The sequence below is a fragment of the Amphibalanus amphitrite genome, unplaced genomic scaffold, assembly GCF_019059575.1.
Source record: "Amphibalanus amphitrite isolate SeventyFive unplaced genomic scaffold, NRLGWU_Aamphi_draft 000391F_arrow, whole genome shotgun sequence".
Lineage (NCBI taxonomy): Eukaryota > Metazoa > Arthropoda > Thecostraca > Balanomorpha > Balanidae > Amphibalanus > Amphibalanus amphitrite.
The window spans coordinates 537,740-555,213 of record NW_024881885.1 but is presented as its reverse complement, the minus strand read 5'-3'; the positions used below and the strand labels follow the sequence as shown (position 1 = coordinate 555,213).

At 53.4% G+C, this 17,474-nt stretch overlaps 1 protein-coding gene across 1 annotated transcript; it reads left to right on the top strand.

Moving 5' to 3' along the window:
* The first annotated feature begins 7,051 nt into the window (after positions 1-7,051).
* On the top strand, positions 7,052-16,063 carry LOC122390310 (cleavage and polyadenylation specificity factor subunit 6-like). Its single transcript, XM_043383089.1, has 6 exons — positions 7,052-10,603; positions 10,912-11,027; positions 11,385-12,093; positions 12,434-12,597; positions 14,951-15,152; positions 15,579-16,063. Exons 1-6 carry the CDS (start codon positions 10,074-10,076, stop codon positions 15,691-15,693), a joined length of 1,836 nt encoding a protein of 611 aa, XP_043239024.1. The 5' UTR covers positions 7,052-10,073; the 3' UTR covers positions 15,694-16,063.
* Positions 16,064-17,474: the final 1,411 nt, after the last annotated feature.

Sequence of the window (17,474 nt, the reverse complement as noted above, 5' to 3'; positions counted from 1 at the left end):
AAGACGGCCTTGCGTTCTTTGTACCTTTCTTGGGCGAACGAGGGATGCCAATGATAGTCATCACTCCCGATCAAGAAGAGAAACGCTGAGAAACACAGGCCTCTCAAGCATCTGTATGGCGTAGGTAAAGGAATATCATTTTGCTCGTCACCTTATATACTCGTTATGCTTGCAATTGTGGCCTCCGGCACAATAATCACTACAAATTATAAATGACTTGTCTATATCCTTTATCGCTTCAAAGAACCCTAGTTAGCTGATCAATTAGTACGGAGCTACTGGAGTTGCTCCAGTCAGCTGAACTATCAGCTGACGAAAAGTCTTCAGCCGGACGGCGGCGGCCATCATCATACGCCAGTCGCCGGCGGAGTCGCCGCCCATGCCGTCGGCGGTGTATCCCCGCACATACTGCATGACGACGGTGTGCCGCCCGAGCGTAGCCCCGAGCTCCAGGTCGCGGCCCAGGGGGAACGCTCGGGCGGCAGCGTGGCTGTTCCCAAACAAGGCCACCCTTGTTTCCACGTACATCCGCGGCGGCAGCGACTGGTCCCGCCGGCCCGTTCGCTTCGCATCATGGCACCGGCGTAGCACGTTTCGTACTACTTGGCTACACGCATATGTATACACCCACGTCTTATCCTTTCTGCTACACTCCTACGCTCCGACTTGTATTTTGTCCGAGCGCCCTACTAAATCAACATGAACTGGATCGAGTACAGCCAGATTATATGACGGACATCGGGCGCATTTAGGGAAACATATAGTTGCATTAAGATACGAAGAAGAGATGTTACACTGAGAATCGACAGGCATACACATTAAGAACAGCTTGCCTGATCAACGCTTGCTCACGCTTGCCTGACCAATGATTGTATTGTATTGTATTTGAAAAGAAACGCAAACAGATATGACACCCAATTGCAGGACAGACGCAGTCGTAGATTATACAGCTTTAATTGATAAAGCGGTTAACCCTTTCTTACTTTGATGTACATACTTGATACTTGTTCATTGAATTACTTCGCCCACAATCCTCGTCGCTCCTCGATTGTCTAGCACGAGGGTGGCCTCGGGCTCGAACACTTTCTGTCACTCTGAGGGCAGACAGTTATTATCAGCGGAGAGACCCGTGGGACACTATAATTAGTTGACCCTGACCGTTTTGCTGTTTTGCTCTGACCGTGAGCTGGTCCTTGAATGGATACGTCCTGAACTGATAATGGTGATGCTCTGAAATTCCATGGCTTCACGGTGTGTAAGGAAACAACACGGTTTATGAAACGGGTTAGTTTACGAATCTGCGGACGGAGTGGTCTGGTGTTGTGGCACCATTATCGGCGCACCCGTACCTTTACGGCGGACCTACCTATATGATTATTCAATATTCATACTGGCAGTGTGTCTGGGCCAGGTGCGTCTGGAGGGCACAACAGCCCGGCCACGGTCCACAGAGTGCCGTTCGTTAGACAGGCGCGCTTACAAACATATTCGATTTCAGCATCACCTTGGCCCCTTCGGTCAGTTGGACTACCGGCTCTAGACCACCGGCGTCTTGCGCTGACTTTTTCCTGGCCGTGGCGGGCTGGTGGATGGCCTTCAGGTTGAAGCAGGGCCGACCGATGTTCCGCAGCTGACGGCTGTTGATGTCCTGCTCCACCTCGTGGCTAGCGACGAGCCGTGGTGCGTCAACAAACTTGCGCCTCTCTTCGTGGGAAAGATTAGCCTGCAGACGGATTGAGAGGAGCCTATAATCATCAAAGCTGGAGGGAGGCGCTCCGCTCCCAGTTGAGGCCGATCATGTCCCCGCTGACGCGAGGGCGTGGTCCCGGGACCAGTACTTGACCGGTCTCCGCCAGAAGTCGCTTGGTGATGAGGATGGCGTGCCTGGCGGCCTCCTCCAAGGAGTCGTCTGAGTAGCTTGGGAGTAGCGTTCGTCCACTGTAGACGTTGCTTCCGCACATCCAGACGACGACGCTGGGCTGAGAAAAAAAAGTTAGAACGGCTGCCCTTCTTTGAAACCGGTAGGCATTCTCATTCTCCCTATTCAAATCAGACCACACGTTTTAAGTCCCTCTCTCGGTTTTCTCAGAGAATGGCATTCTCAGCTGAGAATGTTTCCGTAGCGAGTCCCAAAACTGGCATCACCATTCTCGAGCAAAGCCAGTACGCGAACTCGCACGAGACGGAAATTGCTTCTCACTGCAAACAATTTTCTATGCGTTTCTCACGAGAGTCTGGTATCCGGTGTACGGTGGGAAGGTTATCAAAAGCCCTTCTCACGTCTCACGAAAACCCAAGCTTCGGTTTCTCGTAAGCTCGGTGGAACCTCTCACGAACTACACATACGCCCTGCACCTTGCAGCCCAGAATTTGGCCCAGAAAACGCACGCTGTAATTCTACGGCATTTACTATCGTGACAAAAGTAAGACCAAGCCTGCAGCAACTGCAGGCAGCCTTGGTCTTAATAAAAACAATACAACAGGAAAAGCTTGCGAGGAAGCCCGAGGGCTGCCGCACTGAACGCGAGGCCCGAGTTGCGGAGCTCCCACCAGCGGCACGAACCCGCTCAGGATATAGGTACGCCGGACACCGACCACCTAGAACAGGACGACATCCAAAACTCCACCGCCAATTCCACCAGCGCGGGCTGAGGCCGAGCCACCTTTCAACGATTGGTGGCTCCGCTCCCGGAAGCCGTCGGCAGAAGCAAGACCACCGGCAAGTCAACCAGATGAGCGACGGCTTACAGTTGTTGTGATCTGTGCAGTGGTCCTCACGGTTCAGGGATCCGAAGAGTCGTCCGTCTTGCGCACACAGGTGTATTCCTCTCGCGACCAACACAGATCAAGTGAGTGCCAGCTCAGCTGGCACAGACGCGTATGGCAGCACACATACACCAACGCGAAGGAATCTCCCTCCGCCAATGCTTATGCGCATAACATCTCCCCCCCCCCCACAAGACCGATGCAACTGAATAATGCAGCGGTCTTGGCGCACTGGGAGAGCTAACAAGTAGTGAGACAAACAAAAACAAATCGTTCTGCCCAGACAAAGCACAGCGATCCAACATAAACGGAAACACGTAAACGAATACGGGACTATACGCATCACAGCGAACAGGTCACAGAGTCCTCTTGAACGTACGGCATAACATCTCCCCAGCATAACATGGCATTGACCGTACGGCATAACACAGATCACGGAGCAGGCCGATACCTGTTCGGTGGGTGGCGCGCACGCGCACTGCGACGTGGTGGAGGCATTGCCTCGTCCGCAACACAGACGGAGGACGAGTTAGATGGACCGCCGGGAAGAGATGGATGGAGAGGCCTGATGAAGCGTCGGTTTCTCCAGCAGACTCGCCCACTCGGCAGCTTGATGTGGTAATCTCTGTGACGACCGATTCCCACGACCACGCCTGTGCGGTCCCACATCCTGGAGAGAGGGTTCTGCAGGCGGACTTCATCGGCGATCTTCAACGGAAGAAGAGGAGACGCAGAACGGTTGTAGGTTTCTTCTGTCCTACGGCGCCTCTCTGCATTCGCCTGATCACACTTCGCTGCTGAAGCCTGCCATTCTGGAGCAAAACTTCGGTGATGAGCTGGAACACAGCTTCGGAGTGGATGACCCAGTACCACTTGGGCTGGAGACTGGCCGCCCTCACGTGGGCTGTTGCGCAACTCCAAAAGACCCCGGTCAAACCTCTCATCGTCTAAGTTACCGTCGACGGTGGTTTTTGCAACGAGCTGTTTCAGGGATTTGACGGCTGACTCTGCCAAACCGTTGGACTGTGGGAAGTGGGGAGATGACATCACATGCTTAACTCCCCACCTCCGCACGAAGTCTCCGAAGACTCGGCTGCTGAATTGAGGGCCGCCATCTGAGCGCAGCGTTACAGGAACACCGAGCATCACGAAGTTCTGACGCAACGCTCGAATGACCTGCCTTGAGGTTGTGTCACCCGCTGGGAACACATGCACAACAGGCCACCCGGAAAGTCTGTCGACATATACCAAAAAAGATCGCCCAGCGTGACTGAAGATGTCTGCAGCAACTTCTTCAAACACTCGAGTAGGTGGGGGATCCGTCATCAGCGGCTCACGCTTCTGACTTGGTAGTCGTTCTTGACATAGCTGGCATCCTTGGACGGTGTTTTTGATGTCCGTTGATATTCCTGGCCACCAGACCACTTGCCTCGCCCTTCTCTTCGTTCGTTCGATGCCTTGATGTGCATCATGAAGACGAGCCAACACGTTGCACCGCTCCTGCTGTGGAATTACGAGCTGCGCTCCTTTCAAAACAATGCCATCATCCACGCAGAGATCGTGTCTCACTTTCCAAAACGGCAGTAGATGACTAGGAATGTCGGACTTGTTGCTTGGAAATCCTTCCAAGACCATGTCAACCAGGGCTGCATACTGATGATCTGCCTTTGCGGTGTCTCGCAGCTGAGAGAGCTGCATGTCTGAAGCCCGCTGTATGGCGCCGACGTGAAGATCGATGCTTTGTACACAGCCAGCGCAGCGGCGCAGCACACAAAGCGAGGCCACGCTAAAGTCTTGCGGCACGCCGCCGCCGGCTCCCGCCACAGCCAGCGCAGCGGCGCAGCACACAAAGCGAGGCCACGCTAAAGTCTTGCGGCACGCCGCCGCCGGCTCCCGCCACAGCCAGCACAGCGGCGCAGCACACAAAGCGAGACCACGCTAAAGTCTTGCGGCACGCCGCCGCCGGCTCCCGCCACAGCCAGCGCAGCGGCGCAGCACACAAAGCGAGGCCACGCTGAAGTCTAATCACCAGGATGCACGTACAGGCGCGCACGCTTGGCCTCCCGGCTGCAGGTAGGCTGCTCCTTTCGGAGACGTTCTCTGTCGCCGATGAGGCGCCGGATCTCACGTACCCGCAGCTGCGTCCTAGTCATAGCGTACTTCCTCAGTACGTATGGATGCAGCTGCGGGAACTTCAGCGCAGCAGCCTCGGCAAGTCGCCTAACGACGCCGGGGCCGCGGTCGACATCTCCTCCGTGCATCGTGGTGAACAGCACCTCCAGCTGCTCAACCTCATCTCAACCTCATTGAGGAGGTTGAGACCTCATCTCATCTCAACCTCATCTCATCATCAACCTCATTGAGGAGGCAGGAGTACTGGTCCTCGATGGTATGGGCCAGCCCAAACGCCGACCGGTGTAGTTTGCCGTCCGACACGTGGCGGGAGTTGAACGTGTCGAAGGCTTGGTCGACGAGGGCGATGAACTCCGCCTCCTTCCGGTACCGGTCTCCGAAGATGTGCGAGACCGCCTTGGCCACGCGCTCACTGAGGAGCTGGGCGGCCAGGTACACGCGCTGGCATTCCTGACCCCGCACCTGCGACACACGGGGAACCAAAGGAGTAATAAATAATGACGTTGGTTGACTTTTTGTTGGTCAACATTCAGGCTCACTGAAGGGTCAAATTTCGTAAATTTTTAACTTGTTTCCAATGACGAGATAAATATTTGACTACAGTTAACACACACTATAATGTGCTACACTATCACAGCTTTGCATCAAATGTAAAAAGACATTGCTTTTCAGCGTCACGGAATTAATCATCCAAGTTGATGGCACATATAATTCATAATGCTGCTGGTTATGGTAATTAACATTGATAACTTGCTCACCGTGATGTGCTTCCACTTCAGAAAGTGGCATAGCCGAAACTCAGAGTTATCTTTCTCCAGAAGGTTGCAAAAGACCTTCTTGTCGATGACAGGGCCGCCTGGCAGCTGGAGGCCTTGCCGGAGAATGTGATTGCGGAGAAGCTTTAGGAGGTGTGGCACGTCCGCGAAGGTGAAGATTTTTCTGCAGAGTGAAACGGAACGAAGTTGCCGTCAGCTAGCATTTACACGGAAATTAAGCTACAATTTTAGTGGTTTTCGAAAGGCTGAATGCCGGTACCAAGGCCATCAAGACAATCGTTGCCAGCGGCATGACATACATGACATATTTGGTTTCAATGCAACATGAATGAAGAGTTGCTGTGGCTACATAAGCTTGCTACACAACATCGAAATATAAGCTTATTTATGGTCTCCCTAGAAATTAGTGTCCGAAGTTAAAAACTGATGAATAAGAAAGTTAGAAAAGTTGACTTACCGGCTGGGGTCGCACGGATGGGCAAAGAACCCGTCCTCCGGGTCGATGCCCAGTCCGTCAGCGGCCTTCGGCGACCACAGCAGCTTCCGGTTGGCCGGTCCCAGGTCGCACACCATGGCGACGACCACGTAGCCGGCAGACTCCACGGCGGCGATGATGCGGTGGAGAAGGTCCTTGGTGACGTCCTTGTTGTAGTCGAAGAAGACGGGCTGCTTCCAACGACTGCACAAGGAGTGGACCATCACCACCTGCATCTTGTCGTTGGGGCCGTAGACCGCGTCGTCCGTGGAGTCGTACGCCACGCGGGGATCGATGGTGATCTCGTCGAAGGACATGACGATTCACACTGCAAACATCAATGGAGAGCCCAGCCATGAGCCAACACATCAGTCAAGTAATCTCACCTGAACAATTTTCATCTGCGACCTGCCATAGGAAATACACTTATGACATAGGTATCGTCCAGCAAGCTTGCCAGGGTCACCCATTCCCAGGGCCTGAATGACGGACTTCGAAACGTACTTGGAACCAATCTTGTTCAATTTTGGCACTTCCGACTCACTTGAAATCAGTGCGTGCCCCTCATATGCACAACGCCGTCTTCTGCCTTCAATATTCATCTTGAAATTAACATAGAAGCCAAGGCGTACAAGCGCTCAAATCTCGGGCAACCTGGCGTCGGCGACGGAAGTGGCGCACGTCGCCATTTCCAATATACGGTTTATAACAAAAACGAGATAGTTTTCGACAAATTTAGCCATTTTCCGTAAAACCATATGCTTAATGAGGTATATCAATCGAAAGTCAATACGCTAATCTATCTCAATCAACAACTTGTAGAGGCCAGCTCTCTACCATTTTTCAACTACCTCTTTACCATAGTGCCATTTTTCATTCAGACATTGAAGCCTTTAGGGGCGAATTTCGCCTTTTTTCGCGGCGAACCTACCTATATGATTATTCAATATTCATACTGGCAGTGTGTCTAGCCAGGTGCGTCTGGAGGGCACAACAGCCCGGCCACGGTCCACAGAGTGCCGTTCGTTAGACCGGCGCGCTTACAAACATATTCGATTTCAGCATCACCTTGGTCCTTTCGGTCAGTTGGACTACCGGCTCTAGACCACCGGCGTCTTGCGCTGACTTCTTCCTGGCTTTGGCGGGCTGGTGGATGGCCTTCAGGTTGAAGCAGGGCTGACCGATGTTCCGCAGCTGACGGCTGTTGATGTCCTGCTCCATCTCGTGGCTAGCGACGAGCCGTGGTGCGTCAGCAAACTTGCGCCTCTCTGCGTGGGAAAGATGAGCCTCCAGACGGATTGAGAGGAGCCTATAATCATCAAAGCTGGAGGGAGGTGCTCCGCTCCCAGTTGAGGCTGATCATGTCCCCGCTGAGGCGAGGGAGTGGTCCCGGGACCAGAACTTGACCGGTCTCCGCCAGAAGTCGCTTGGTGATGAGGATGGCGTGCCTGGCGTCCTCCTTCAAGGAGCCGTCTGAGTAGCTTGGGAGCAGTGTTCGTCCACTGTATACGTCGCTTCCGCACATCCAGACGACGACGCTGCGCTGAGAAAAAAGTTAGCCCTTCTTTGAAACCGGTAGGCATTCTCATTCTCCCTATTCAAATCAGACCACACGTTTTAAGTCCCTCTCTCGGTTTTCTCAGAGAATAGCATTCTCAGCTGAGAATGTTTCCGTAGCGAGTCCCAAAACTGGCATCACCATTCTCGAGCAAAGCCAGTACGCGAACTCGCACGAGACGGAAATTGCTTCTCACTGCAAACCATTTTCTATGCGTTTCTCACGAGAGTCTGGTATCCGGTGTACGGTGGGAAGGTTATCAAAAGCCCTTCTCACGAAAACCCAAGCTTCGGTTTCTCGTAAGCTCGATGGAACCTCTCACGAAGTACACATACGCCCTGCACCGTGCAGCCCAGAATTTGGCCCAGAAAACGCACGCTGTAATTATACGGTATTTATTATTGCGACAAAAGTAAGACCAAGCCTGCAGCAACTGCAGGCAGCCTTGGTCTTAATAAAAACAATAAAACATGAAAAGCTTGCGGGGAAGCCCGAGGGCTGCCGCCCTCAACGCGAGGCCCGAGTTGCGGAGCTCCCACCAGCGACACGAACCCGCTCAGGATATACGCCGGACACCGATCACCTAGAACAGGACGACATCCAAAACTCCACCGCCAATTCCACCAGCGCGGGCTGAGGCCGAGCCACCTGTCAACGATTGGTGGCTCCGCCCTCGGAAGCCGTCGGCAGAAGCAAGACCACCGGCAAGTCAACCAGATGAGCGACGGCTTACAGTAGCAGACCATCCGCGACCGAGCGGTACTCTGCCAGATCGATATCTTCCGCTGTCACTTTTCCTCGGTTCATGGTGACCGGCGGGCAGCGGAGCGTCGATGATTCATCGACTCATCCTTGAGGGTGTCTTCGTCTGCAAAACAGTAAAATTGGGAGCGGTCAGTACAACTTTGTCCCATATATTTGATATGATCTACCAATATATCCGGGATTTTATAATAATATTCTGGCTTGGATGTCCGGAGATAAGGTTTCCGCCTGATAAAAAGCCTCTCTTTCGACCATTGCGACACGTGTGCCTCACATTGCCGCCTCCAAATAAAAAAGCTTACTGAATGGTCTGCGTTGCTCTGACCTCCTCATCTGATTAATCTGGGTCCTCATCTGGATTTTCAGAGATATATGATCTTACGCTTGCGCTGTGGGATTTGGATCCGTAACTACAATGTGTCTTCGATTATCATTTGTCAGGCTACTTGAAATGTGGCGAAGTTCGTTCGAAGCGCACCAAAATAAACTTGCAGATAATGTGTTTTGTCGGTCTTTTCAGGACCTTGCATCTTCTTTTGTGGGCACTTGCGAACGAATTGGTTCAATTGCCTACCTTCACGTTGCCGTGTGCATTGTTGGCTAATGGTTCACCTCGTTTGCAGATGGCTTAGCGATCAGCTGCTTTGTAGACAAGTCAATAATAAACGGGTACTGAGCGAAAAAATCAATCCCCACGAGATAGCCAATGTCACCTATCTTGTCACTCTGAGTTTTCTCGTGTCATATCCCTTACTCGATGACGTTGTGTTGTTTGATTGTCTCAATGTTGTTGGCATCTCAATTGCGATAGCGATCTTGCAATGGAAAACCTTGACTGATAAAGGTTATTTGTGATCCCTGAACTGCTCGTTCGTTATAATCGTCAGCATTTCTAAAGCTGCCCCCTTTACCCCAATACCCATCTCTTTTCAGTGGCCTGTTGTTACTGTGTTCGTCCGGTTTGTTTTATTTTGTTTGAGGCTGCTGATGTGTTTTTCTCTTGTTCAGTGAATTGTGTTTTACAGCGCATTCGTCTCTCACGTAACGCCATTCTAGTTTTTCATATCTACCCATTGGTAGAGATAGTTTATCATTGCCTCGGCGAGTATTGCGTTGCTTGAATTATGACGATGTCTCTCTTTGGCAACTGCTCCAAGAAAGACGCTCCGTTTGCTTGCGAGTTTCTTGCTTATCGTCTCATCTCTTTCTTTTCACAGCGCTTTGCGACAAATTACTGAGCCCACTCTGACACGTTCTGAGGGGCGCATTGTGGTCCCGTTACCTATGATCATTAGTCAGCGATGCTGTTGCATTTCCCTCCCATTTGTCTAAACCCATCTTACTGATGACCCCTTACCGTCCAGATTTTATTGACCTTACTCTGAACTTGCTCTGAGCTCGCCTTGTTTACTAGTTGCTTTGTTCACCCAGCTTGTTGACTGGGCCACTGGCCATTGGCAGTGGTTTCTGTTTGCTTGCTCGCATGAGATCACCCACTGTTGCCCGTTGCTGGCTTTGCTGGTGCCGACCGAGGCCGTCTTTTTGACGGCTCTTCGTTGTTTTCTCTCTATTCCGGTCGGCCCAGCGCTAGGCAGCAGTGATGGAGGACGAGCTTCAAGCTGGCGAGGACGGTTTCTACTGCGTGGGCTTCAAAAACGTGTTTGCGCTGAACGAGTCGCAGATCATGAGCACGTTCTCGCAGTACGGCAACGTGCAGTCGGTGCGCGGTGCCAAGGACGGCATTGACAACCGCCGCTGGACGTTCGTGCGCTTCTGCAACCCCGAGGAGGCGGTGCGCGCCATCACGGGCATGCGCGCGTCACCGCACCTGTGCAATGTCAACTACGTTAAGTACGTGGCGGACGCGCGGCCTAAGAGCGAGCGCCTGCAGACGGGCGGGACCACGCGGCCGGCGGCCGGCAGCGGCGTGTCGCCGATGGTGCGCGGCGACCAGCCGGCGGTGCCGGAGCGCTCGCCGGCGCGGCCGCCCGCCGCCGGCGCCTCGGGCAAGTACGAGGTGTATGTGGGCAACTGGCCGCTCTCGCTGGAAGAGGACGATCTGTACGGGCTGTTCGCCAAGTTCAACATCAAGGCGCTGTCAGTGCGCCTGTACAAGAAGGAGGAGCGCGGGTAAGTCCTCGGAGTCGGTGGATGGACCGTTCCGGGCCACACTTTTCACCTTCCTTCCCGGCTTATAACCCTTCCCCGCTGGAAGAAGCATGCTACCATGATATGTTACCTTGCTTCCGTGGAAACGGGGATATGGTTCATCTGTGTTTTGCTGATCGTAATGTAGTTATCTCACTTTTCTAAAAGTCAAACGTTTTGGTTTCACAAAGGCTTGAAAAGAGGCGTTGATGTGTGCTTATGCCACCTTCCTGCGAACTAAATCGCCACTGACGTTTCTCCATTTCTGGCCTGCCGTCGCCTGTTCACAGTTTCGCCTTCGTAGTGGTGCCCTCGGCCGAGGATGTGACGCGGGCCATCGAGCAGCTCAACAGGGGCAAGGTGGCCGGCCGCCAGATCGTCGTCAAGGACTCGCGTCACAGCAGTTGTGAGAGAGGGAGCGAGGGACGGCGAGTAGCTCGGCGGGATAAGTCTGTCAGGACTGGGTCCTTTGCGTAAACTGCAGGCAAGAGATATAGTTACGTTGGCTGAAATTTGTGCCTTGGTGTCAGTTCAGACTACTGATGCGATGCTAGTCAATCTCTTACATTTGTATCGACTAATGTACTTCATATTTGAACCAATATTGAATAGGATTTAAACAGCATTAATAAATCGTTTTTCGCAAACGTGACATGTCTTTGGTGTCTATCATAGGCTGTAATTGGCTCAGAAATAGATGTGTCAACATAATTTAAGGATCGCGTTTTTTATCTAGCAGCGGTTATTTTCATGCACGTTTCAGCCGCAAACAAACATCAGACCCAGTCGAACCAGAATGCCCAGGAGCCGCGGAAGCAGCAACAGCGGCGGCAGCAACAGGAGCGGTCTCAGAGTCAGCAGCGGCAGCCTCAGAACCAACAGCACCAGCCGCAGAACCAACGTCAGCAGTCGCAGCCGCAGCAGCAGCGGCAGTCGCGCCAGCCCCGGCCGCAGCAGCAGGCGGCGGCGCCCGCCGGCCGGCCCCAGTCCGCTGGCCGGCCTCAGGGTAGCGTGCGCCAGCGTCTGGGCGGCTCCGTGCACCGGTCCGGGGAGCGCGCGCCGCCCGACGCCGCGCAGATGCCTCCGCTAGTGCTGCCGCCGCCGGAACAGCCGGCCATGCCACCGCGCCCGGCAGCGTACCGGCCGCCAGTGGGCGCCAACGGAGCGGCCCCGCCGGCACAGTACAACGGAACGGCCGGCCGACCGCCGCGCCCAGACATCCGCTTCGACCGAGAGCCGGCCGGCTACGATCGTTCACCGGCTCGGTACGACCGTGACCCGGCTCGGTACGACCGCGATCCGGCTCGCTACGACCGTGAACCGCCGGTGGACCACTTTGAGTCCGAGTTTGAGCCGCCGAGGCCGAGGGCAGGGCCGTACGGCGGTCCGCCGCGACCGGCGCCGACTAGGTCGGCGCAGCCTGGTCCGCCCCCGCTGGCTGGCCTCGGGTCGCGACGCAGCTATAACCAACGGTGAGTGGGTGGCAGTGGAACAGACGTTGGCAACTGACTCGTGCTCTGTCCGCTAGTGGATCGCAGGCCCGGTGTTAAATTTAGTATTTCATGGGCGAATAAGCGCTAGGGCTATCGTTGTTAATATATTTTGTGTTTATTTTGCACTTATCGATAAAATGTCGCCCACATTGCCTTTTACATGACTGACCCGCTGGTAACCTTCACTGACCCGGCGGTGACCGGTGACCTGACCCCACGGTGACTGGTGACCTTTGCTGACCAGCGGTGACCGGTGCCCCGACCCAGCGATGATTGGTGACCTTTGCTGACCCGCGGTGACTGGTGACCTCTGCGGCAGGGCCGATGCGGAGGTGGACTACTCGGAGCCGTTCGTGAAGCGGGCCCGGTACGGCGAGCCGGAGCCGGCCGGGCCGATGCGCACGCCGTCCGCCCCGCCTCCGCTGGCCTGTCCCGTGGGCCCGTCGCCGCGCATTTCCATGCAGCCGCAGCGTGGAGGCGACAGTGAGTGGGCCGCTGTGTGGGCCCAGGGCGAGTGGGACCGCCGGGCCGGGCTGTGTGGGCTCAGGGGGATGGGTAGGACTGCCGGGCTGTGTGGGCTCAGGGGGATGGTAGGACTGCCGGGCCGGGCCGAGCTGTGTGGGCTCAGGGCGAGTAGGACTGCCGGGCCGGGCTGTGTGGGCTCCTTAGAGCAGGGGTCGGCAAATGGTGGGGCATGCCCCCTTTGGGGGTAATGACGCCCTTCGGCTGGGGGTAATGAGGGCCTCTGAGAAAGCCTCATCTTTTTAGAAATAATGGCTCCCTTGATGGGACACTGGGACAGGCATCGCAACTGTTGTGCCCTAGGATTCAAAAATTCGTCGAGGGCAAACGCACAAAGCATGAACTGATCAGCTGGCGCATGCCGATTTTCATTAGCTGCTCACCATTCCGTACAGTCGTGCAAAAGTAACTGTCATGTATTAACCGGCGCTCGCCCATTGGCGTTTTCACAGTCACTAACACAAGGGAGAGGAGTCGTCCATTGCACCCTGACCCGAGCATCTCGGCCTCTGAGCTGGAGCTTTGCAGAAAAATTGAGCGTGTTGCCCGTGAAGATAGGCAGCCGCTGCTACCCAATTTAAAGGTCCTTGGTCATTGGGTGACCTTCCAGAAGTCAATGACAATTATCGAGTAAATCGGGTCCTGCTGTAGCTTCTAGAAGTGAGATTTTGTGGCCTGCCATGATCTCAATAAAGATATCACAAATCAACGGTTATTCTGGTTCATGCCATTTTCAGGACAGATTAACCCAGATTAACGGTTTAGCCTGCAGGAGACAAAAACTGCCAAAATGTACGGTGTTTACTGTTAACTGATAGCTTTTCTTCAGTAACTTTTCACTCAAAACTTGCAAGAGCTCACTTTTATCAGCATCGTGATCCTCCCGTCGAGAAGCATCGAAGGTTTTGTTGCACATCAGTCGATCCGTATCGTCGAGCTGAACACATCTAAGGCATTTTCATCGCTCTGACCTCAGGGACATACAGCGGTGTTACGGGTGCACTTTTCCGGTTCAGTGGCCATGTTTACTTGTAATTTAGTGTTTCACAGTGTTAGGAATGACACTCGTCCAAAAGGGTCCAAAAGGGTTTCATTGCTCTACCATTGGCTTTGCGCCCTCTCCCACTGATCACCTGACCATTGGTCACCGACATCAAATCTCCGAGATACAAATTTTGTACATGCTATTGCCTTATCAATTCCTGAAAGTTTGAAAGAGGTGTGACTCTGTGTAGCTACGGCAGGCGTTACAGTCTCTACTGAGGTGAGGTCACTTGACGTGATCTGGTGACCTGACCTTGAGTTACTTTGGTCTGAAATTTTCACAACATGCGCAGAAAAGATGTATGATAAAATGTGTCAAAATGGTGGCGCTCCGTGGCAACGTTTTTTGAGGTATTTGCAAGAAAACGCAGGGGGAGGGGCGGGGCCCCCTGCGGTTTCTCGCAGATATGGTACCCAAAGAGTCCCGGAAAAATATAAAATTTCAGTAACCTTGGTTGCATCACCAATGGGGTCTGGTAGGTGGGGGTAATGGCCCTGCCTGGCGCCAAAAAAGGGGGCACGACCCCGGAGGACCTGCCGACCGCTGCCTTAGAGGGATGGGTGGGACTGCTGGGGGGCCAGGCCGGGCTGTGTGGGCTCAGGGGGATGGGTAGGACTGCCGGGCTGTGTGGGCTCAGGGCGAGTGGGACCGCCGGGCCGGGCTGTGTAGGCTCCTTAGAGGGACGGGTGGAACTGCCGGGCTGGGCAGGGCTGTTCGGCCTCAGAGGTGCGGAAGGGAAACGGGGGCGAGTGTTGTACGCTATACAGGGTGACATCGGTCGAGTTAACGGCCTTTGCTGCAGCGGCCTATGACTGGTACTGAAGCGTGCCTTCCGTGAAAGAATGTTGATATTATTACGTCCATAGCCCGTGTGCTACCGCGGCTGTAAAATTACAATTATGTCTTTCTGCTTTTCAGGATAATGCAGCTCACAATGTATACAATTGCTATGAGTGTGATTGTACGAGTACATCAGTACATGATTTATATTCCGCTGTACATGTGGCTAGCAGCTGATATAAAGTGTTTCTCAATGTTGTCGTTGATTGTGTTCTGCCAGTGCGTGCACCGAAGTCATTCCTTTTCAAGACTTTGCGCGTATCAATTGTCAATTGTATTTTCCGTCAGACCACAATATCCCGTCTGACCAAGTCCTCCCAGTCTGGCCACAGTAAGACCGTAATAATATCCGTCTGACCACGCCCACTCCCCACGTCTAACCGCCGCGCGTCTCGCCCGTCTAACCCCCACCTCTCTCTCTCCCGACAGTGGGCCCTCCGCCGATGGCGCTCCGCTCCGCAGTGGCCATCTCAGAGCGCATCAAGAGCCGCCTGCACGCGCCCATGGACGTGGTGGCGGCCAACTTCCCGGCAGGAACCAACGAGCACGACCTGATGCAGCTGTTTGACCGGTTCGAGCCGCTGAATGTGCGCATCATGGTCAACAACTCGAGCCCGCACCCAGACGACTTGTGAGTGGGGGTCTCGGGGCGAAAGGGTTGGGAGCGCATGCTGGGTGCTTAACATACTGGCAGCTTTTGTGATTTGTTCCGTTCATTTGTGAACTTAACATTTATTTCGCTGTTCTCTTCCTATTTGTCCCCCAGTCATACCGCCATGTCCTGTCCTCCCCAAGCTGATCACCATGTTTCCCAATAAAATCACTATTGATGCTGATGCCCACCCACCCTTTACCCTGACGCCCTCTCCCGTTTTTTTGTTGTTGTTCCTGCTGTTGTTTTTGCGTCGGTTTTGTGCCGCCCCTGCCTCCTCGATACGTACGCATACGTGACGTGACGCTGTGCCTCTTTCTCCTCAGCACGAACACCTGTGTGGCACTCCTTTTCGTTCTCCTGAGTATGTTCACCTATGTGACGCTGTCCCCTCTTTCTCCTCAGCACGTACGCGTACGTCACGCTGTCCAGCCGGATGATGGCCGACGAAGCCGTAATGGAAATGGACGGCATGGCTTTCCACGGCCGGCCGCTGGTCGTCGAGACGCGCAAAAACTAGCGGCCGCGCCGTGCACTGAGCGGGCATACAGACGCGACCTGATCTCGGCCCCCCTGCCGGGACGGACCCCGGCCTTGTGCGGTCAGAATGGGGCGGACACAGCCCAGCGGCGGCGACAAACGCCGCCAGATAGCGCAGAGGATCGAGCGACATCGTAGCATTTTCATCGGTTTTGTGCGTTTTACACAACCACTCATCATTGACCAGACCTGACCGCGTTGTTAGCAGTAGTAGACAGTTAAGTTTCAGTGGATCTGTGCGGCCCGTAAGAGGCCAGCTGTTAGCGCGGAAATTTCGACAAGTGCATGCTGGTTTGGTCTGCTGAGCCAGACCGATTTCGCACTTAATGACAAATACATTTCCGATGAAATTTGTGTTTGGCGGTTTGGAGTGTTTCGAAAGTGAAATGGATGGGACGTTTTTGTGTAAATGATTTACGTTACATGGCAACGGAATCAGCTCGGCATCGATACTTATTGTACAACTTACTCGAAAACGCTTCACGACTCACAAGTTATTCTGGGACCTTATAGTGATACGATCCGACGTAACAGTAGATGCGTTATCTTTAGTACCTACATTATATTCTCACACTCTTGCATTGCATCATCCAAGTATCATTACAACACGCGTTGAATCGTAGTTACCAGTATGTACCTACGCAAACGTAAAGTAACGCAAAGATTGGCGTGCGCACGAAGTTTGCGTGTTTGTCCGTCGCAAGCCACTGGCCAAAGCGAAGCTTCACACTCGTGCCGCTCCTCCTGTGATTCAGCGATAAAGAAATTCAAAGATATCTTTCTTTCTGAATAATAAAGAGATTCAAAGATAGGTCGATATACCATTCAGAAGTGTTTTTCCATCATAAGCCCTCGCTTGTATTCATGTTTTGCCAGCCGCGAACTCATAAGGAGGGAGGGGGGGGGGGGGGGTCCTTGCCGCTTCGCCCCTGATCCTGACGAGAGGAGGCCGATGATACCCAATTTTAAGGTCCTGGGTAATTGGTCGACCTTCCAGGTCAGGTCATTGACCCAAAAGTCGGGAAAATCGGAACCTGTTAGAAGTTAGAACGACGTTAAGTGTAGCTGATGCGGCTTTTCGGAGAGCTGATCACGAATATCATGTTAGTTTTGATCACAGATGATGTCCTCATGCATTTAAGCCAGGTCACGTCAGGTCAACCAGTTGGGGCCCTGCCGGCTATTCAACTATTTGTCAACCGCCTCTGACAGCTACGTAGCATGTTGCGAAGGCACCAAAACTACTTCGTAATTGTTCAAATGGTTGCGATATTCGAATTTAGCTCCAAAAATAGCCTAGAAACATGTAAAAGTTGGAAAAGTGAACCGAGGTCACCAAAGGTCAATGACCTGACCTGACCTTCAGGTGAACTCGATACCAACCCTAATGCATGGGACCAATATCATATCATATGTTTGAACGTTTGAAACCACGAAAAGACTGCAAACACGCGGCTAATACGAGCCGACATACGCCGAATCGCGATTCTGGCCAAACATGGTCTCGAAAAGTAGAGCACAGGTCAAAGGTCATTTGGGTCAGGGTCATGACATTCTCAGGGTAGGTGTAAAATTGATTAATGGGAGCATACTGAAAGTTTCGTCGCGATCGGCTGCTTTTTACGCGAATTATTCGCGAAAAACCGAGGAGGGTCCGTTGGACCCCCCCCCCCCCCCATATACGGGCGTGGGTTAAGAAAATCGCATAGCATCGCTTCCTCCAGAACGGAAAAAATTGCCTTTTATAACCGTCCTTGCCTG